Source organism: Dunckerocampus dactyliophorus, chromosome 8, assembly GCF_027744805.1.
Source record: "Dunckerocampus dactyliophorus isolate RoL2022-P2 chromosome 8, RoL_Ddac_1.1, whole genome shotgun sequence".
NCBI lineage: Eukaryota > Metazoa > Chordata > Actinopteri > Syngnathiformes > Syngnathidae > Dunckerocampus > Dunckerocampus dactyliophorus.
This window is the reverse complement of record NC_072826.1, coordinates 21,911,683-21,934,558: the sequence shown is the minus strand read 5'-3', so window position 1 is coordinate 21,934,558 and position 22,876 is coordinate 21,911,683. Positions and strand designations below refer to the sequence as shown.

Sequence of the window (22,876 nt, the reverse complement as noted above, 5' to 3'; positions counted from 1 at the left end):
TTGGCGCTGTGGGCAGGTGCCAGGTCATGTTGGAATATGAAGTCAGCATCTCCAAAAAGGTTTTCAGCAGGTGGAAGCATGAAGTGCTGCAGGATCTCCTGGTAGACTGCTGCATTGACTCTGCAGTTGATGAAAGAGAGTGGACCAACAGCAGCAGATGACATGGCACCCCAATCATCACAGACTGAGGAAAGTTCACGCTGGACTTTAGGCAGCTTCTGTCCTGTGCCTCTCCAGTCTTCCTCCACACCCTAGGACCTTGATTTCCAAATGAGAGACGACATTTGCTTTCGTCAGAGAACTGGACCTTGGAACACTGGTCAACAGTCCAATTCTTCTTGGGCATCAAGCTTCTGTGGCCCATTTCTAGGATACGTCTGTGGACTGTTTTCCTTGAGGTCCCCACTCCAGCCTCATTCCACTGCTTTGTGAGCTCAGTCAAACTTTTGAAGCGGCTCTGCTTCAGAATTTTCTTAAGCTTCCGGACATCTCTCCTGCTTGTGCAGCGTTTCCTCCCACATTTTGATCTTCCAACAAGTTTCCTCTTATGTGCTTTGGATCAGCGCTTTCTGAACAGCCAACTCTTCCTGAAATGTATTTTTGTTTCTTGCCCTCCTGATGGAGGATGTGAATAGGGGTCTTCTCCTTATCAGTCAGGTTAGAAGCCTTCCCCATGGTTGTGGTTTTGTGATCTGAACCAGGCTGACAAGTTTTTATAGGCTCAGGGAACCTTAACAGGCGTTTTGAGTTGATGAGCTGATTTTTAAATTAGCAAACAGAGTACTCTGAGACTGAGTACTGTCAGAATATTCTAATATTATGACACATGGATTTGGGGGTTTTCTTGAGCTGTATGCCGTGCAAATCTAAATTAACACAAAACAAGGTTTTGAATAGTTCACTGCATGCACAATGAACCTAGAATATATGAAGGTTTCAACATTTGAATTATATTACAGAAGAAAATGAAATTTTACACAATATTCTAATTGTTTGACACGGCTCTGTACAGTCGTCCCTCGTTTATCGCAGGTACTTGGCTCCAGACTGGACCGTGATAAGTGATATTGATATTAATGAACGGAATATTTTCATAGGTAGCGCATAGAAAACCTGTTTATGACTTGGGGTTTAACATTATTAGAGCCCCGTAGACATGAAATAACACTGCATAGTTACTTTTACACTCTATTATTCTTTTTTAAATCACATTGCACAGGCTAGGGGATCACTGCATGGACGAAAGATGGCTGCCGCTAGCACAGCAAGCTACCGAGCTAACTAGTTAGCCTTTCCAATTTACTTATTCAAAACTTAACTGTTTCAAACGGAGTGGGGAAGAAGGACAAAGAAGCCAAAAAGTACCACTTCCACACAGAATGAGAGGATAAACTTTTTTTTTTTCCACTCTCTTAACCATGGCATGTTGGCTCGGCTCCGCTGGCTCAACAGCCAGTCTCCATGTCGTGTGAAAGGTAATGTAATCTAATGTCATGTCTCATAACATTACTGATGCCTAGTGACCAGAATACTACATATACAATAGCTCGTCTTTCAATATCAACCACTACCAACCACAACCACGAAAAACCGATATTTGAACCGCGATATAGCGAGGGACGTCTGTATTCATATATATTTTAATATTTTTTATGATACAACACCAATGAAAACAACTTTGAATACAATTAAATGAATAGATGTATTGATGGTAAACATTAGGCATTATGCTAATGCTACTTAATGGAAGACTAGTTAGAATTAGCATTTTTGTTACCTAAATACATACACTGCTAGCATCCATTAACATTTCAAGCTTACTGTTAGCATTTCCACACACAGACAAAATAGTCAAGTGATGAAATGAGAGATGAAGACACCGAGTCTGGTTACGTACTTGGCAAAATGGTGTTGTTAATGTTGAAGACCTCCCCACATGTCTTTTTACAAAGGAAATATAAGAAATACTGCCAGAGGGTGCACTTGTTTTGTGGAAAACGAAGCATAAAATGTCACATGACGCTATGCAAATTTTGGGCATTTATTTGAATTTCTTCACTTTTCTGTCAGTAGCAGGATTTAATTTGGAAAAATTTAAGAAAACTCAACATATTGGCTGCATGTGAGTCATTGTACGTGTAAGCAATGCGCTATCTTCAACTGTAGCTTATTTACTGCTTTAATTGACGACATTAGCATTAGATTACTGAATGTTTTACTGTTTTAACATCTGGATAATTGCGTTTAATCTTTGCTGCTGTACCATTTCAGGCTTCTTAAAAATGAACATACAGTTTTAACACCAGGGTTCCAAATTGGTCCCTTTTGTAAAATGTCTAATTTATTGTCCTTTTCACCACATCAAATCTTTTTGTTTTTAACTTACTCTTTATATGTTTACCTCTTTTTTTTCCCCAATCGGATAAAAATTTGGTGCATGATATTGATGCATTATTATTTTTGGAGCTAATAATGAAAGTTTGGTGAATAAAACAAGGGAAAGTCACTCACACACACACACACTCAAACCTATTATATACACCTTACTTAATAGAGGGGCTCATACAATTTTAAAAATAAAAAAATACAAGTAGCCCCAACAATGACCAATAAAATAAAACAATAAAATAAGCAGAATATATACACTAAGATCAACATTCACCATGTTTATATATCAATATTGCATTATACCATGACGCAACACGTGTGTATTTTGTATGACTTTATTTATACTCTTTGAAAAGTAATTCAAATGATGTTAAGTCACTTTAGACAATATCAGAGACAAGAGACGACAGCAGACACTGGTGTATTTGCCAACATGTACGCTATTATAGTTTGACATACTGTAATTAGGCGGCTTGGAGATGCTTTGCAAAGAATGGCAGAAACATTGGTCCTACCATAGATTAATACAGAGAAACCTGAATTGCTCACTGATGCAGTGATTATGGTCACCCGTCAACTACATAGTAAAAGTACTTTTGGAAAAAAAGAAATCACGTTGTAAAGCACCACCTTGAAGTCATCCTCAAAGCAAGAGTATACCCAGAGTTACAAAGAAAAAGTAAGGAAATGCTTTTGTTTAAATTGTGTAAACTGGGAAATTTATGAGTGTGTTTTTTTGGTTTACTAAAAATAGCATGTTGTTTAGCTACACTGAATGTCAAATTTGGCTTCATTCCAGTAATACCGAGCCTTTTTCTTTACAAGGGCCATACAACATTTATGAAAAACCATGTTTAATATTATAGATCACGAGCATTTGTGGCCCCAACTGGTTTTGGGGGCTTTTTTTTATTAGAGTCGCTGAGGTTTGGCCCGAATCAAATGCTCTTGTACATCATATAAATGGCTGTATGTAAATAGGCTGGAGCTTCCCTACCACTGCATGACAGTGTAATACTCTGACGACATTTAGGTGTCATTTCCAGGTGTTCATGCAGACACTGTCACACTTCTAACGGCTTCTTCTGTACCTGTGCTCTCAAATACTAAGAATTATTGCCACTAGTTAAAAAAACATTAAGACTTATTAGCGGACAAATTACATGAATCACACTCATCAGTGTTTGAGTATGACAGGTCCATGTAAACACCAAAAACATAATAGAAAATAGGTTCTTCTCTTCTATAAAATCTGCAAAATTGTATTGTTTAACCTTCACATAAAAGGCCTTGTTTTTTTAATTTTATTTATTTTTTTAAAGAATGGATTGTTGTTGACATCTGCTTCTCTAATGACCCTAATGGTCGTGGAAGCCCGGCATGGGGAAAGGCCTGGCGAACGCTTCCACGCGGTGGCGCAGCCCGGCAATGCGGGCAACTGTCTCGGGGTCCTCCAGCAAGAAGTTCTTGAAGTCCTGGAGTTTTCCTGCACAGGAACAAGGAGGGTGAAAGGCTTTTATTTTTATTTTTTAGATTTAATAAAGTGTATCTGGTATATGGTTGTCCCTCGATGATCATGGTGAATTGGTTCAAGCCCTGAACGTGATTTCCGCAAAGGATTCAATATTAATAAATACAATACTTTTGTAGTTAGAGCATTGAGAACCTGTTTGACCTTAAAACGGTAACATTTAATATTATTGAAGCTCTGTAGACATGAAATAACATCCCTATAGTCACCTTTATACTTGTATTACCTGATATAGTAGACATTATAAGCAATAATAAAACATACCGTAATTTCCAGTGTATAAGACAAACAAGTTTTTAAGCCGCAACCACTAAATTTAGAGAGAAAAACATAGTTTGTGCATGTATAAGTTGCACCAGACTATAAGCCACATTTGTCCACGTCATAAAATGGCATACTGTGGCACGCACGTGTCCGTGAAGACCAGGTAACTCTTTATTTGGCAGGAGCCAATCATGAGCTATGAGAAAACTCACAACAAGCTTGTCAACCCATCGGAAATCGCAGGATGCCATTTACCCAATATAACAGTCTGACTCACAGCGTGATTTTACAAAGAAGGCTAAAATCATCACAAAGCGACTTAACACTCAAAAGGTAGTTAAGAAATATACAAGTACCAATACAAGCTTAGAAAAAAACACCAGCCGTGGCGCTGCAATGATTCATTCAGCTGCCTCTGTCCCGTGAGTTCCCTTATAGCTCGTGACTGGCTCCTGCCAAAGAAAGAGCCGCCGTTTCCTCACTGACTTGCGAGCAGCATAGCATTTAAACAATTAGTAGTACTTCTGAAGTAAAGGAGATGTCACAAGATTAGAACATGGCCATAAATTAGCCGCACCGCTGTGTAAGCCACAAGGTTGAAAGTTTGACAGAAAGTCTCGGCGCAGCCAAGGCGTCGAGGGGGTCCAGTTTGGGGGGTCTTAGGATCTCGTCTCTGCTATTTGCAGACGATGTGGTACTGATGGCCTCATCGTACTGGGGAGGTTTGCAGCTGAGTGTGAAGCTTCTGGCATGAGACTGAGTCATGGCCTCCACATCCAAGGCCATGGTTCTCAGTCGGAAAAGGGTAGATTGCGCCCTCCGGGTTAGAAATGAGGTCTTGCCTCAGGTGGAGGCATTGAAGTATCTCTGGGTTTTGTTCACAATTGAGAAAAGGTTGGAACTTGAGGTCGACAGGCGAATCGGCGCCGTGTCTGCAGTAATGCGGCCGTGGTAGAGCCGCTGCTCCTTCACATTGAGAGGAGACAGTTGAGGTGGCTTGGGCATCTAGTCCAGATGCCTCCCGGACGCCTCCCTGGTGAGGTGTTCCGGGCATGCCCAGCCAAGAGAAGGCCCTGGGGCAGACCTAGGACACGCTGGAGGAATTATGTCTCACAGCTGGTCTGGGAAAGCCTTGGGGTCCTTCCGGTGGAACTGGAACTTCCCTACTGAGACTGCTGCCTCCCCGACCCGGACCCAGATAAGCAGAAGAGAACGGATGGAAGATACCTTAACGTATCAATTACTTCCGGATTTTTTTCATCCACTGGTGGTTCCTCGATGGTAACCGCCAAGAAAAGTGAGATTTACTGTACCTTGCGAGTCATTTGCAAGAGCCTTTATCCTTGCTCACCTGTCTTTTTCTTCACATCCAAGGCAATCTGGAAGCCCTCGTCCATAAACTCTACCACTTGAACAAAATCAGCTTCTTTGAACTGCCTGGAGGTCAGAGCTGGAGCGCCTGGAACACACAAACACAAAGGCCATGGCATCATATACTCAAACTCAAACATGATCCCCAGTTTCCCTATGGGAAATGCTCTGCTTCACTATGTTGCAGAACATGTTGAGAATTCATATTTCCCTCACTGAACCACAGCTCTCCCAGTGCTGGAAGCATTCATGTGGGCCCCGACCCTGATGCTACGACCATCATGCTAGAGTGTCGGCAAGACTAAATTATCGTTACACTCACCACCTATTTGTGACCTACTGTATAAAGTAGGAACAATATTGTCTTTGCTAGACAGAAGAATGAAAGGGTCTATCTTAATGAAAGTTTTGAAATGATTCACTTAAATCACAATAAAAATGATAATCAAACGTCAACAAAAGAAAAGGTATGTCATTTGCATAGGGAGGTAAAGATCCAGCCGTCAGATTATGCTAAAAAAATGGAGCAGTGTAAATGAGATGCTTGTGAACTTCCTGGAAGATGATTAAAAAGCTAAACACGTTTAATTAATCATGCCCTGCTCATGGCGTGCAGCTGACTCATATCCGTATGCAAGGATGTATTTGTTTTTTCACTGGGAAAAAACACATATGTGAAGAGGCTATAAAGGTGCAAGAGGTCCCCAGTAAATAAATAACTACTTTCTTGAATATTTCAAATTCACACAATGATTTGGTTCCTGTGAAATATTCCTAAGGAGGCGTGTCGACAATGTTCATGGATTTTTTATTTAAAAAAATATATTGGGTTTGAATCTCCGCTTGGGCATCTCTGTGTGGAGTTTGCATGTTCTCCCCGTGCGTCCGTGGGTTTTCTGCGGGTACTCTGGTTTCCTCCCACATTCCAAAAACATGCATGTTAGGTTAATTGCTGACTCTAAATTGTCCATAGGTATGAATGTGAGTGTGAAAGATTGTCTATATGTGCCCTGCGATTGGCTGGCGAGGATGTACCCCGCCTCTCACCTGAAGTCAGCTGCGACCCTTAGCGGCATAGAAAATGAATCTAATCTAATAATTACAAGTCACTATTGCAAATGTTGATCAGAAATTAGACTGCAACGTCAAGCTAGCAGGAGGGTTTAGACGGGGAGGGGCGAGCTGATGTAGTGTACGGTGGTGCTTTGATGCCGCGGCATAATCAAGCAGTTTGCTTGTGACCCTTACCAAGCCTGAGGCCTCCAGGAGTGAGAGCGCTCTTGTCCCCAGGGCAGGTGTTCTTGTTGGCGGTGATCGAAACCAGTTCCAGCACCCGTTCTGCCCTGGCGCCATCAATGCCTTTGGGTCGCAGATCTACCAGAACCAGGTGGTTTTCGGTGCCCCCTGAAACATTCAGTTAAAAAGTTTTGATATGAAGGAAACATGTCAGCCTGGGGTTTGATCAAACCACAGAAACATCACGTGACTGGAATAATGCGGAACAAGCCCAGTTTGTTCCTCTTAGCTTTATGTTTTTCGGTATCTTTTACATAGACAGGAAAAAAAATACAGTAAAGCCCTGCAAATTTGCTGATTTTTGGTAAAAAAAAAAAAATAAATATTAGTTTTTCTACAAAAGCAGCTTGTTCCCCACAGAAAACCTAAAATTCACCAAAATAGTAATAATAATAGTCATAATAGTAAAAATAATAGTAATAATTTATAAATAGTAATTTACTATTTATAAATTATGCATCATGCAAAAGTTTGTTTGGCTACCAAAATGACCCCAAGAGCGCAGCCACAACTCATCCAAGAGGTCACAAAAGATCCCACAACAAAATACAAAAAACCTCAGGCCTCACTTGCATCAGTTAAGGTCAGTGTTCATGACTCCACTATAATGGCATGGCAGAGTTCCAAGACCAAAACCACTGCTGAACCAAAAGAACATTAAGGCTTGTCTCAATTTTGCCAGAAAACATCTTGATGATTCCAAAGACCTTTGGGAAAATATGAGAGAAGTTTAACTTATTGTAAGGTGTGTTTACCATTACATCTGGGGTAAAAGTAACGCCGCATTTAAAAAAAGAACATCATACCAACAGTAAAATATGGTGGTGGTAGTGTAGTAGTCTGGGGCTGTTTTGCTGTTTCAGAACCTGGAAGACTTGCTGTGATAAATGGAACCATGAATTCTGCTGTTCACCAAAAAACCCCGAAGGAGAATGTCCGGCCATCTGTTTGTCATCCCAAGCTGAAACCAACTTGGGTTCTGCAGCAGGACAATGATCCAAACACACCAGCAAGTCCACCTCTGAATGGCTGAAGAAAAACTAAATGAAGACTTTGGAGTGGCCTAGTCAAAGTCCTGACTTGAATCCTATTGAGATGCTGTGCCATGGACCTTAAAAAGGCGGTTCACGCTGGAAAACCCTCCAATGTGGCTGAATTATAACAATTCTGCCATGATGAGGACAAAATTCCTCCACAGCGCTGTAAGAGACTCATTGCAAGTTATTGCAAACGCTTGATTGCAGTTCTTACTGCTAAGGGTGGCCTAACCAGTTATTAGGTTTAGGGGGCAATCACATTTTCCACACCATGGGGCCATGTAGGTTTGGATTTTTTTTCCCCCTTAATAAAAAAAGTTTCATTTAAAATCTTCATTTTGTGTTCAGTTGTGTTGTCATTGAATAATATTAAAATTTGTTTGATGATATGAAACATTTAAGTGTGACAAACTTGGAAAAAAAAAACCCACCTTTTCACACCACTGTATGTATGTATGTATGTATGTATGTATGTATGTATGTATGTATGTGTGTATATATATATATATATATATATATACATACACTGCTCAAAAAAATTAAAGGAACACTTCAGAAGGAACACATCAGATCTAAACTGGGGGAAAAATGATCTTGAATATCTTTCCTGATAATAAGTGGGTGATGTATTAGTAACAAAATGATGCCACATAATTTGATAGAAATGAAAATGATCACCCTATAGAGGGGGGAAATCAAAGACACCCCAAAAATGAAAGTGAAAAAATGATGCAGCAGACTGGTCCATTTTGCTAAAATGTCATTGTAGCAACTCAAAATGATTCTCAGTAGTTTGACCTCTCTACAGGTTAGATAACGGCACCCTGACTGCTATTAGGTATCGGGATGAAATCCTTGGACCCATTGTCAGAACCTACGCTGGTGCAGTGGGACCTGGGTTCCTCCTGGTCCACGACAATGCCCAATCTCATGTGGCTAGTGTATGCAGGTAGCTCCTGGAGGATGAAGGAATTGATACCATTGACTGGCCCCCACGTTCACCTGACCTAAACCCAATAGAACACCTCTGGGACATTATGTTTAGGTCCATCCGGCGCCGCCAGGTTGCTCCTCAGACTGTCCAGGAGCTCATTGATGCCCTGGTCCAGATCTGGAAGGAGATCCCCCAGGACACCATCCGTAGTCTCATTAGGAGCATGCCCCAACGTTGTCAGGCATGCGTACAAGCACGTGGGGGCCACACAAACTACTGAGAATCATTTTGAGTTGCTACAATGACATTTTAGCTAAATGGACCAGTCTGCTGCATCATTTTTTCACTTTCATTTTTGGGGTGTCTTTGATTTCCCCCCTCTATAGGGTGATCATTTTCATTTCTATCAAATGATGTGGCATCATTTTGTTACTAATACATCACCCACTTATTATCAGGAAAGATATTCAAGATCATTTTTCCCCCAGTTTAGATCTGATGTGTTTTCGAAGTGTTCCTTTAATTTTTTTGAGCAGAGTATATATATATATATATATATATATATATATATATATATATATATATATATATATATATATATATATATATATATATATATATATATATATATATATATGTGTGTATATATATATATATATATATATATATGTATATATGTGTATCTTAGAAATTAGTATGATCCTGTAATCCTTTCAGTTTCTTCTCTTGCTGGCTGCTAAGCTGCTTGTGAATTACGTTTTAAATCCAACTCCAGTACCTGATACCAGGGTGTAGCCTTTGCTGAGGAGAGCAGAAGCCATGGCCTTGGAATTCTTTAGAACTTGGACAATATACTCCTTAAACATGGGAGACTGAGCCTGCACACATGATAAAGAAAAAATGCATAAAAAGCATTGCATCAAGTTGAGGAAATATTTGGTTTGCTGACCTGTCTGAGTGCCACGGCTACACCGGCGATGGCGTGGTTGTGAGGTCCACCCTGCAGGGAGGGGAAAACTGAGAAGTTGATCTTGTCCTCCAGGTCGTACATTATCTCCTTCCCCTTCTTGTCCACAGAGCGGACGCCCTTACGGAAGAAGATGAGACCAGCTCTGGACAAAGAAAAAGAATCAATGTACATTCTGCTGGTCTTTTTAACAGTAGAACATCACCACGTAGGTCGTCATTAACATGTCACCTGGCTCCTCTGAGGGATTTGTGTGTGGTGGATGTGACGAGGTCAGCGTGCTCGAAAGGGGAAGGGATGGCTTTGGCTGCCACCAGTCCGCTGATGTGAGCCATGTCAGCCAACATGTAGGCCTTGATGTCCGTGCACAGCTGAGGACAACAACACATTTTACTCAGTTTTGTATTTGACATCAACATGGGGGTACGTTCACGATCAATGTAGACAATTTTATATTTTTTATGGAATGGGACAATATCTCTCTGAACTCCTTTTACCATGCCAGTGTTGAATTGAGTGCAATAATGCTGCACGAAGAGGTTGTGCCATCGCATGGATTTAGCTCAGCTTCCCATAGCTGATGTCATGTTCTTCTTTAGACGGCAACACATTGAGATCGACTTAACAGTGACTCCGTTGGTTGCAGCCAGTAGTGCAATCAAGTAATGTATTGATAAGAATGTAAAACGTAATTTTTTTCCCTACAAAAAAAGCGTGACAAAGATGAGTCTTATTATTTATCGAGTAATATCCATAATTATGCATCATACTGAGAGCTGTGTCTCATATTTTAGTTACTATCTTTGGTTGCATGAGGGGCAAAATATTAGACAAACAGCTATGTCGTGCTACCAACTTCACTCCATCTTCAAAAATATATTAACTCATGCTGTGTCATGGTTGAATATAGTCTATTAGTCAAAAATGTGCATATTTAAGCAAATTTACATATAATTTTTGCCTAAATTAAGCCTTTCCAAGCATAAAATGGCTAAATAAAGTAAAATAAAAATATAAGGCATTCAGAAGAAGCATTCAAAGATCATGTGATGATAAGTAGTATTCTACACCGGTCACTAGGTGTCTGTAATGTTACTGTAATGTTGGGTGAGGCACACGAGGACCAGAATTGATCACCGGAACAATTTTATTGCGGGTATGAATTATCTCAACAGGCTCAGGCGTCACTTCCTGTCCTCCCCCCACTTAGCTCCCCTAACACTGGAACATATTTGCAGCAACACACGTGTTATTTCATGTATAGAAGCTCCAATAATGTTAAAAAACTATTTACAAGGTCATAAACAGGTTTTCTATGCTCTATGAAAATATTCCATTTATAAATAAGGTATCCTACTTTGCGAAAATTCACTTGTCCCGGTCGGATCTGGAACCAGTTAGGGTGTATCCATAATTACGCATCATACTGAGAGCAATGTCTAATATTTTAGTTACCATCTTTAGTTGGATTAAGGGCAAAATATTAGACATACTTGTCAGTATGATGCATAATTATGGATACAGTATAACTTGTATTGGAACTCATTAAAGATTCATTTAAAGACAAAGGCATTTCAAAAGAAAGCTGTTGGCAATTCAGCACGTCAGCCATCTTCTGAGGGCCCCAAATATTACAACACAACGGGACAACACTTTTTTTTTTGCCTTCTCTTGCCAACACTTATGGAAAAGAGGCACCATTTGCGCGCATGCAAATGACTTGCTGGCGAGAGATCAGAGCTCCGCATCTTTCAAAGTGCTCCAGTAAATATGCATTATCATGAAAATCTGCTGTCCGCTCTCATATCTTAAGTGGATCAGAACACATTTATTACTGGCAGGAGATGACAAGGAGGGGGTGATGATCACCAGCCTGGTGGAGGAGTGGTGGTGGTTTGAGTGTGCATGTCCCTCTAAGACTGTGCTGGTAATACTACTGAAAATCTGTCCAGGAGCCTGGCGCTTTCTCCCATAAAACAGTGAATGGTTCCACCGAGGCACACGAGCGTGGTGGTGGAGAAATATGGCTGCACTTCAGGTCTAGTGGCAGAGCTGTTATGGATCTTAATAAATACACACAGCACTGTAATGGTGGGACACTCCATCTGAGGGTACCTCGCTAAAGTGGAGCTGTGCAACAAAGACCAAGCGGTAACAACACATAACAGGATGTCTTGTGCACTTTGTGCTTTCATGTCGCTTGCTTGGAGTATCGTCCACTATAGTTGAGTAGGTGAATCATGGAGGAATCCTGGAAATGATTTGGCACTGGAACCCAACACCATTTGTGCCATAGCAAATCATGTGCATAGAATTAAACTGTCCCAGGGTAAAACTGCCCCCATGCTAAACACTTGAACAAGTGTACAGGAATGTTATAGCTAAAACATTCTTAAATGTCATAGAAGTGTAAATAGGATCTAACCAGTGATAAAGGAAACAAAAGTAAAATAAACTCAGACTAGCTGCCCTGCGCAAGTAGTTCTTAAGTTGTTAAAATGCTTGAATACGTCCTCAAATCTACTTCAATATTGTCACTTACTGGCCTTTAGCAGCTACTTGTGGTGTGCGTGTTTACTTGTTAAAAATATTTCAGTCATTGTTCGTTGTGTAACGGAAGAGAATATACCTTTCAGGTGCAGTAAAAATGATTTGTATTTATTTATAAAAAGGGTGTTCCAACTTTTTCCACCGAGAGCCACATACTGAAAAATGAAAGGATGCAAGAGCCACTTTTAGATATGCTAAGAAGTTATATGTACCGTATATAAATATTTCCAGAAAAAAATTCTTTGTGAAATAGGTGAAAAAGCGCATTAGTATGAACTTCAGTCTTCAGTACTTTTTTACCCCAATTTTTGCTGTTTTTTTATTTTTAATTTGCCAAATATTTCTTCTTAAATAATCTTCCTAAATGTTCTTTTAGTGATATGACATTATTCCCTTTTTATAACTTTTCCCCAACCTAATTTTGCAAAACTTACTTTATTTTTGTTTACCATATTATCAAACTTAAAAAATATATTTTAAATTATACTATTGTTTTCTTAACATTTTAACTATAAGCTACTAAAATTACATTATTTTTCCTCATATTGAAAGTGTATTCTCGTAAAATTGCAAATTGTTTCCCATGAGAATACAACTTTTTTCTCTTAATATTTTGACTTTATTCTTGTAAAATTATGGCTGATTTTTTTTTCCATTTTTGCTGTTTTGTTTTTTTTTTAGCTTTCTTCAACAAGTCACTGGCCACAAATGGACATTGGGCCGCACTTTGGACACCGCTGAGTTAGCTCAGTGGTTCTCAAACATTGCACTAAGTATCACGTCAGAACCTCGCTTTTTGCGGAGTTTATATCCTGGGATCATCACTGAAAGGCGAAAAAGTGTGAGTAATTGATACGCCCACAGAAATGTCTATTTTTTGAGACATGGCTCGTTCCCTCTCTTCAAACTCTTGCTAGTTTGATGTTCTCCTCTGATTTGCAATAAAAGATCAGATTCAGCTCCAAAAAGCCTCCTTAAAATTGTGGGCTTTTTTTTTAAACAGTGGTACATGTATACTGTACATTTTACCCTAATTATCACATATTTATAAATTACCCACTTATGATGAATGAGAAGTTTTATGTGGGGAAAAAAATGCCTATTTTCAAATAAATAAGAAGGGTTGTCAAATATAAATTAATTCCATTAGTTTCATTTTAATTTTATTTTAGTTTTATGAGAGAAAAAAAAAAGTAAAAATAAATGCAGAATTTCAAATGTGCAAGGATCCACTGTATTTTTATTTTTTACTGTGTGGTGTTCCTGAGTACCAATAAATTGAACCAGTGTACCACCAAGTGGTACTTGCACAATAATACTTGACAATAAACACGTTAAATGAAATTCTGCAAGATTGCTGACGTCTTGATCTTCTGCACACTTTTGAGGCAAATTTACCAGAAAATTTGTGTTAAACTCCAAATTGTCCCACTTCAACCTGCCGTATTTGATTTGAAAGTTGACCTAACTTTTGACACAGAAGTTGCAAAGAGGGTGTTGACAGACAGGGGTCAAGGTTGGGCAGGGTGTGCGCACCTTCTTGATGCGGGCGTAGTCAATGAGGCGGGCGTAGGCGCTGGTGCCGGCGATGATGAGCTTGGGCCTGAACAGCTTGGCCGTCATCTCCATCTGGTCGTAGTCGATGAGTCCTGTCGCAGGCTGAGGGGGCCCATTGAGGAGAGCGAGGGAGTGGGGAAAGAGAGAGAAGTGAGAAGAGTGCCAGGAAAGATTTAGGGCAGAAGTAGGCAATAAAAAAAATAAAAAAAAAAAGTTAGATATCTGACGCTCACTTGCAAACAACATCAAAGAGGGATTATTTTCATTCGGCGCCGCTACATTTCAAGCTACTACCTTAGAAAGAGGACGGAATTATTTCAAAAGATATTTCGGTGCAATTGAGGTAATGCACCCAAAATGCAACCTTTCAGGTGCCCACTCAAGCGCTGATACGAGGCTGGCTTTGGAGACACTTCATGCTCTTTTATTGAAATAAGTCACATTAGATGGGAGTCAAATAAGACCAAGTTTAAGGCGGCAGGGAAAAGACGGCGATGATAGAAAAAGTGAGAGAGAAAGACAAGTGAAAGAAGGGGGAAAGCTTTATTTAGACAAGCTGACAATCTTCCCGTCTGCAGAGCACATCTACTGCCGGCTACCCTCTTCGCTCTATCAAGCTGACCGTTGCGAGGACAGAGCCTCCGGTGCTGGCCGGCCTGTCGATTTCCCATTATCTCTCCCCACGAAGGGGTGCCGGCTGCCCATACATCATGCTGACTCTCAGGGCCATCTTTCAACAAACGCAACACCAGCACACCTTGATGACCCCCAGACTCAAAGTGATACTGATCTGAGGCACTGCTCATTTTAACACCAACATGAATTAGCACCAGAGGAAAGAAAAGGAGATTGGCAATGGAAATTGTTGCATATTAAACTGAGTTTCATTAAAGTTTATCTTGAGTTCAGTTAGTTAAGTTATCTAGAGCGTGTGTTGCGTCGCTGAGGCTCTCTACTTACATTGAGCTTGTAGGGCATTGACTCAAAATAGATGGAGGTTGCAGAGATCCTCTTCACATCTGACATGTAGCCATGGGTCAGACTGAAGAGATAAAAAAAAAAGAACATGAGTGTTGAAAGCTGCACATAACAAGTTTAATGCAACAATGTAGAAAAGTGTCGCAATAATAGAAACATGCATGCCATGAAGGAGGACATGACTAGCAGTTGCAGTACACCCCTCACATTCTCAGCAACATCTTCTCAAGGGACAACACTATAGTACAGTATATCAATTCATCTCCGACATACTTTCGAGTAGTCAGTATATATAGTACAGTAGGTTATATAGCAGTATAGATTTACTATCCACTGAAAATGAGTCAACACGGCCATGATTGTCCAATATAGCTGGCAACACAAGCAAGTACATCTCACAGTGTCGAAATTGTGAATATTTAGAGTAAACAACAGTGTTATCCAAGCACTCCCTTAATCCTCTTGGGCATGGAATTGACCGGGGCCTCATTTCTAAAAGTGTACGTGGAATTCCAACTAAAAGTATCCGCATGCTAGAAACACAAAATGTGTGTATGGAAAAAAATATTCAGACTTATAAGAAGTGGCGTACGCATACGGTCACACAATTTGTGGTTTATGCATTCCACCTTGAGTAGCAATGTGCTTATGCAACTCCGCCTCAAGTTACTTCCTTTCCACGCCACCACTTCGCCAGAGAAGATCAATGCAAAGGGACTCATGAATGTGGCGCCCATATTTAAAGATCCTTGATTGCATTGTTACTAGGTCTGTCACAATAATAAATAAATCGATTAATCAACGGATAAAAAAAAAAACAACAAAAAAAAACAAAGTTGGTCATTTTGCTTGCCTCGATACAGTGCCATGTGCATGCATGTTTGTCTTTCTCTCTCCTCTCTCTTTACGGCACAGGCTGATATACAAGAGGGTTCACTCTGCACATTGGTGAAGTTAGTTTCATGTTGGATATTCGTCTCCGTCGCTGTGAATTTCACGTTGGCAGTTAAAGATGTGTATGTGTGTGTGTGTGTGTGTGTGTGTGTGTGTGTGTGTGTGTGTATGTGTGGTCACATTTTCAGTTGACCCATAATAAAGTCATAAAAGAACCAAACTTCATGAATGTTTCTCTTCCAATCACTCTATTAGAGAAAAATTAGAGTTGTAGAATGAACTAGAAACTCAAGAGAGCAATGACATGATGTTCTTTATAAGTGTATGTAAACTTTTGACCACAACTGTATAAAAGCACTGACTGTCCTCCATCAGGAAGGTCCAGGCCCATGATGCGGTCGTGGGGGTTGAGCATGGCAGTGTAGACTGCAAAGTTGGCTGGGGAGCCAGAATAAGGCTGGACGTTGACACCCCATTTTTCTGGGTCCAAATCAAAAGCATCCAAGGCTCGCTTTTGGCACAGGAGCTCAATTTGATCCACCACTTCTGCTCCACCATAGTACCTATGAAGTGGCAGATGCAACAGGATTATGAATATTTTCTGTTTGTTTTTTTATCTCCATTAGATGTTAAATTACTCATTTCAAACCTTGTCAGTGGATTTACAGATGAGAGAGCCACAGATGGCTAAACTACTCCAATCACTGAGATTGTACTTTTATTTCATTTCATTAAAAAAGGGAAAACAATCACAAGCACAAATGAAAACCACGTTTGGTTTTAGTCTCCAATGCAGAAATGAAGATGCCTCACATAAAAGGAGGAGTAGATGTGACTCTAAGCTATATGTCTTAGAATGTCCAATATCCTGAATCTGACAACATCAGCAGTGCTAATGAGGTGGCTTACCTTCTCCCTGGGTAGCCTTCAGAGTATTTGTTGTTGAGACAAGAGCCTTGAGCCTCCAGAGCAGCCCGGCTGCAGAAATTCTGAGGTGATAGCACATACAAGCAAGCATGTCAATTAATCACAGCACTCGACAATGGTGGCAAATTAAAGTGTGTTGGATGATACAGCACACGAGTCTCCCTTATCATCATAGTACCTGCTCCAGTGGACCAGCAGTATGGATTCAACAACAGGTTTGACCTTTTACAAGATAGTACATGCTATGTTGAGGTACATTTCAGTAGTGGCTGTGTAATGGCTCTTAGATCCACACATTCACAACCAGTCCACAGGGTTATAAACTTCCAATCTCTAAATTTACTGAAAAAAGATAAAAGTAATCATATCTTAAATTCATAACACGATTCAATCTAACAAAACATTGTGATGCAATATATATTTTTTGGTCTTTACTAAACTAAAAGATGTACTTCCCGAACCACAGTGCTATGCAACTGTATTAAACATGTAAGAAAAAAAACAAATCTCAAATAATATGGCCGACGAAGGGCGGTGTCTTTGGCGGTGGGCCTTCCCTTGTGGCTGGCTCTAGGGCAGCTTCTTTGGCGGCACGGGTGTCTTTGAGGGCTTTTGGGCTGCTGCTGCTTCAGGTGGCTGGTAGGTGAGGTGTGTTGAGGCGCTATGTTTTTTTTTTTTCCTCTCGGTGCGTATTTGCAGACCGTTAACTTGCTAGCGCTAGAGGTTTTCTGAGGCCGTGCCCCACGATAGACGCCATTTTTGTTTACAACATGTGTTTACAGCACGTCACACATAGGAGAAAAAAAGCGCTTGATTTGCTCATCCCCACCTACAGCGAAGTACGGGTAATCGACTGTTTTTTTACTTTTTAATTATAGGTTATCGGAGCTATTTTTAAATGTCATTGGATTTATTGGTATGACGTCATAATTCCAGAATTTATTTTGCACCCTTTGAAGATATACAATATATCTGCAATTAGAGGATTGCTTACACATTGTGAAATTCAGTCGTCCCTTGCTACATCGCATTTTGTACTCTCTCACTCCATCGCAGTTTTTCCACAAAGTAATTAATTAATGATCGTTGTTTCATGGTTGAATACGGCCTATTGTTAGTAAAAAAAAATGCATATTTAAGCAAATTGTTTTTATTCTTGGCAGTGACAGACAGTGTAGAGGACAGGAAGTGACGTCGGAGGTTTAGAGTTGAATTTTAGCTTGTTGTGGGTTATGGACCCAACAGTAGTTGGTTATTTTTATGATTATTATGTTGTTGTTATTGTGCCTGTTGTGACATAATTTAAACCTGCACTAAATGCCTTTTCTGGCGATCATGTCTGGCCCGAACGCCCAGTGGCCAATTATAGATTTCTGCCTTGTGTTTGTATTTTAAGTCCATTTAGTTTGTTCATTTAGCTATTTTTATGCTGGACAATGCTTAACTAGGGAACACATTTACTTTGACACACACGGACAGGAGTTTTATATCCGTTTGAAATGGCGTATTTACTCTTCTTATATTGGGTAATAAGTGTAAAGACATTTAAAGCCGCTATTAAAATACATTGATGAGACAATAGCCACCGCAGAAAGTACGCTGTCCAGAAAAAAACAAGGAACTACTAATGTTTGAGTCTTATGTTATTTATGTCTAATATGTCTTATTTTATCTCCTATATTGGGTAATACACATGAAGAGGTGACTATGGGAGTGTTATTTCATGTCTACAGGGCTGTAATGTTACAAACCCTATTAAGAAGATCGTAAACAGGTTTTCTATGCCATAACTACAAAAATACTCCATTTATTAATATTGAATCCTACTTCGCAGAAAATCACCTATCACGGTTGATTCTGGAACAAATTAACCGCGATAAACAAGGGACGACTGTATATGCGGTGCTTTTGTATTTTATAGTTTAACTTTGGTTTTTCATGCGATCATGAGCTTTATTTCAGGGTATCACCATCGGCCGTTGCCGGTTCCCGTGTCTGGAAAAACGTGGCATGAGTTCCAAGCATGAGTGAAAGAATGCAAAGTAATGCACAACCTTTTCCGCATGGAATTGTTCTATAAATACCAACGTTTGCGGTGAAAGACGCGTAAGCACATTTTGCCCCTTTTTTGTGCGCAGCAACCTTTTCTAAATGAAGCCCCAGGTAATTTGTCAAGACTGTGTTTCTAAATATAACATACATAAGATTTCCATTAGTACCTCAATTTTCATTTAAAATCTGAACGCCTGGCGTTTGACCGTTGTAACTTGTTATTGGTTAAACTAAAGGCAGATCAGCGTATATCAAGCCACTTCTCTACCCTTCTCTGTGGATTTTTCAGCAAATTCTGTGTCCAGTTTTGGATCATACTTTATTTGAAAATTTTGATTCAATTTTGACCCTGCAATTGGCTGGTGACAAGTCCATGCCGTATGCTGCTGCTCGGCCAAAGTCAGCTGATCACCCCTAACCCGAATGAGGACAAGCGGCATAGAAAATGGATCATCAATAGACGGATTAAATTTGCAGTTTGTCTAATGTACTAAAGAGAAACACATTTGACATAAACACAAAGCAGGATTTATTATTACTCCCTATTGCTTTCCCACTTTTTGCTCTCTTAAAGCTGCATTTTCGCGGCCTATAATAATATTTGATTTTACATGAAAAAACATTAGCAAGAAAGCTGGGTATAACCCAGCACCATAAATCAGATTCCACCACTAAAATAAATGATCATGTAAATAAACAAGGAGCTCTCTCAAACAGATTAAAATGATAATACTTGCAAAAGGGAGGATTATTTATTGCCCTGTCGTGTAGTTTGACATTGTGTTCCATTTATGTAGTGGTCACAGTGCCATGGGTAAGTCTGGACTAATGGGATGACACAGGCATGTAATCAAGTGGGATCCGGATAGTGTCAATCAAAACTGAGCATGATTATTGTTCTGTTGGATTGAGCAGGTGTGCCTACTGTTGTGTCTAGTGAATGCATGATTGCCATGTGTGTTGCAAAGAGGACATTGCGTGTGCACTCCTGTGGAAAAATCCACCAGGATTGCCTTTAAAGACAGCCCGTCTTGAGACGCATTGAGCTCCTCAGGCTTGCGGGCGTGAAGTGGGGAGGAGGCAGAATAAAGATATCAGCCTTATCTTGCGGCAGAGCAGTGTGGCTTTGTGTGGAGAGAGGCGGCTGATATACTTCACTGAACAACTACTGTGCCGAGAAAGAAGCCGGTAACAAGGAGGTGGGAAGGAAGCAGCATAACACCTTGCCTGCACTCAAGTAAGACTTCCTATTTCAGCCTTAAAATGAAAACAGAAACTGATCCAAAGCTAACTACTGTGTGAGTGTTTTGCACAACACATTTGAAATGATTAACACCAGTTAAAGTATGCAGAGATAAACTGACCCACAAAAGCGTATTTATCAACAGTGGCAGTCCTTGTATCTCATCCATTGGGAACTTTGATCTGTTTGGCAATCATTGATAAATGTTACCTCAGATGCAATGAGCTCCAAGCCGCGACACTGCCTGTCCTTCTCCTTCAGCAGCAGATCCCACATTTCTGGGTCGTCCTGAGACAGACTTTCCTGGCCCGTCCAAGGTCTGTCTTCATCCACGGGGCGGCTGGCGGCGTGGGACTGTTGCCCGCGGATGCAGAGGCGAGCTGGGGCACGCTGGCACAGAGGCTGTGGGGAAAAAGAGAAAAAATAAAAAGAAAAGAGTGAGCAGATTACAAATAAGCAGGGTTGAACAGCAGACAGTCTATCCAGGTACACTCCTGATCCAAATCTGAAGAGCGCGTGAAAATCTGCAAAAATATGCATTTTGCACTGTTGGATCTCAGAAGGTTCTAAGTAGAGCTGAAAATGGGAGCAAGAGACAAAATATGTTTAGCAGGCAATTTCTTGAAAGCTGCAATTAAACTCAAACATGCTTTTTGTCAGCTGATCAAAAGTTTAAGAGCACAGCCTTCGAAAGCCAAAATCTGCAGAAAAATTTGGATTCTATGTCATTTTCTGATACGTATTCACAATGTCATGACTTTCCATATTGTTTCCATTTGAGGTGGCCTGCCACGATTACATTTGGACAGTTACCGTTTACATTACAAATATGCCATTCCCGTTTTCATTTTTTAGATTTGATGCTATATGGTCACCGTCGCTAACAAACACATTATAATAGGGCTATCTGAGTGGCTTGTGTAGCGCTGTAGTTACAATTCCGTACAGTAGATAGCATTGTAACTCTGCATCGTCAGAGCAGTGGTGTGCAGTCAGCGCCAGCAATGCCTTCTCTGCTGGCCTAAACATGTCTTTTGAGAGGAAAGGGCTTCAAAACAAAAACAAGCCTGCAAAGGCAACGACTCCTCCAATGCAACAAAAATGGCCTGTTTGGACTTTGCAAGGCAGCAGCACCCTTCTTTTATGTAAATTCCACTGAACGTAAAAAAATTTCTGTACATTTTTCGCATCGTATTACGTAAGATATTCCATATAACGTAAAGCGTCAAGTCCGTGCAAGCGACAGAGAGACTAACAGAGTACACTTGGTGACGCCTTCTGGCTTCACGCGCTCATTAGCTGATTATCGGGGCACCGCCTACGCTCTCATCTCATTGGCTGACTTATCCAGCTCGTCCATGTTTGTATGTGAGCTCCCTTCCTCATCTTAGTCGCCCTTAAACTACTTTGCATGCATTGAAATCTCTTCTTAATTTCATTACCGTAAAGCACCGTGTATTAACCGCACCCCCATTTTCAGGCTCAAAAAATGTTTAGTTCATAAATGCTTGCCAACTCTTTCATCTCAAATCAACATGCATAAAGGTACTAAGCAATTTCAATCTTATCTTTCACTGCTTCTCTTTTTCTCTAGAAGCCAAAGAAGTCTTCCTCATTAGATGAATATTCGAATACTGCACGGAGCTCGTCATCTGAGTCGGTCAATGTTTTAATGGAAGCTTAGGTTAGCTTCAGTGTATATAGAGATCGTTTCACTGTGTGAAAATACAGACAGTCGTTAGATAAGTTAGTTGCATACACAAGCATTTTCAGCAACTGTACAGCAGAGGGCGCTAAAGTCAAAGCAACTGTCTGACCCACAGACGGCTATTCTAAAATGGACTTGTAGTCAATTTCTGCGTCTGGTCACAGACCTGTCATCGTGTATAAACCGCACCCCGATTTTTTGCTTCTTACCAGTGGAAAAAAAAAGTGCGGTTTATACACGGTGCTTTACGGTACTTTTCTTTGTGTTAAAATTACCGTAGTTATGGGCCTAAACCAAGTGTAAGTGATAAGAAAAAAGGGAAAAGTTGTTGATAGAAAGGAAGCAGGAAGTTATCCACAAATTCTGACGCTTCATGCTCTCATTGGCTGATGATCGGGGCATCGCCCCTTTCTCATCTCATTGGCTGACTAATCCAGCCCGTCGGTGTGTTTATGAGAGACATGCTGCTCTGTTCCTCATCGTAGTCGCCCATAAACTAGTTCGCACGCATTGAAATCTCTTCTTAATTTGTTTACTTTTATTTGTGTTAAAATTACCGTAGTCATGGGCCCTAAACCAAGTGTAAGTGAGAAGAAAAAAAGTGAAAAGTTGTCGATCGAAACAAAGCAGGCCGTTATACGGCCGTTCCCCATCGACCATTATAACTTATTTAACTTATTTTATATTGGAATGTTATTCTACTATGTTTATGCTGTTTTCTTATATTTCCCACCATATTTGGTGGACTTTGAATATTTTGAAGGCCCAAAGGTGTGAGTTTGGGAATATCTTGGAACGGATTAGGCTATTTACATGTATTTTACGCTTCATATAACAAAAAATCCCTATAACATAAAGGTTCTTGGAACGGATTATTTACGTTGTAGGGGCGTCTACTGTACATGGAAAGGCAGAAGAACGTTTTAGGGCGTACACACACACACACACACACACACACACACACACACACACACTAGGCCATTCAAAATGATGGACTTGGGAATGATTCCCCCTCTTGACCCGCACTGGACTGCACTCTCACTGTGCATTTGCACCATGGCCTGTTTGCTTATCCATCACTTATATTCTGCTATATTGCTGCAATTGCTCCGACTTGGTGGACTACAGCAATCCCACGTTTATCGCGGTTAATTGGTTCCAGACCCAACCGTCATAAGT

At 40.3% G+C, this 22,876-nt stretch overlaps 1 protein-coding gene across 2 annotated transcripts in view; it reads right to left on the bottom strand.

Moving 5' to 3' along the window:
• Positions 1–2,709: 2,709 nt before the first annotated feature.
• The window catches only part of shmt2 (serine hydroxymethyltransferase 2 (mitochondrial)), a 38,365-nt gene continuing 18,198 nt past the window's right edge, over positions 2,710–22,876 (bottom strand). The window contains exons 2-12 of one of the 2 annotated variants that reach the window (XM_054784680.1): positions 20,200–20,391; positions 16,677–16,756; positions 16,130–16,330; positions 14,856–14,937; positions 13,875–13,997; positions 10,020–10,159; positions 9,771–9,933; positions 9,600–9,699; positions 6,803–6,958; positions 5,535–5,642; positions 2,710–3,874 (exon numbers count right to left, since the gene is read on the bottom strand). In XM_054784680.1, the coding sequence (XP_054640655.1) occupies positions 3,747–3,874; positions 5,535–5,642; positions 6,803–6,958; positions 9,600–9,699; positions 9,771–9,933; positions 10,020–10,159; positions 13,875–13,997; positions 14,856–14,937; positions 16,130–16,330; positions 16,677–16,756; positions 20,200–20,391 (1,473 nt within the window). In that variant the 3' untranslated portion in view covers positions 2,710–3,746. The remainder of the gene's footprint in view (positions 3,875–5,534; positions 5,643–6,802; positions 6,959–9,599; positions 9,700–9,770; positions 9,934–10,019; positions 10,160–13,874; positions 13,998–14,855; positions 14,938–16,129; positions 16,331–16,676; positions 16,757–20,199; positions 20,392–22,876) is intronic. The other variant, XM_054784681.1, reaches the window with a different exon arrangement.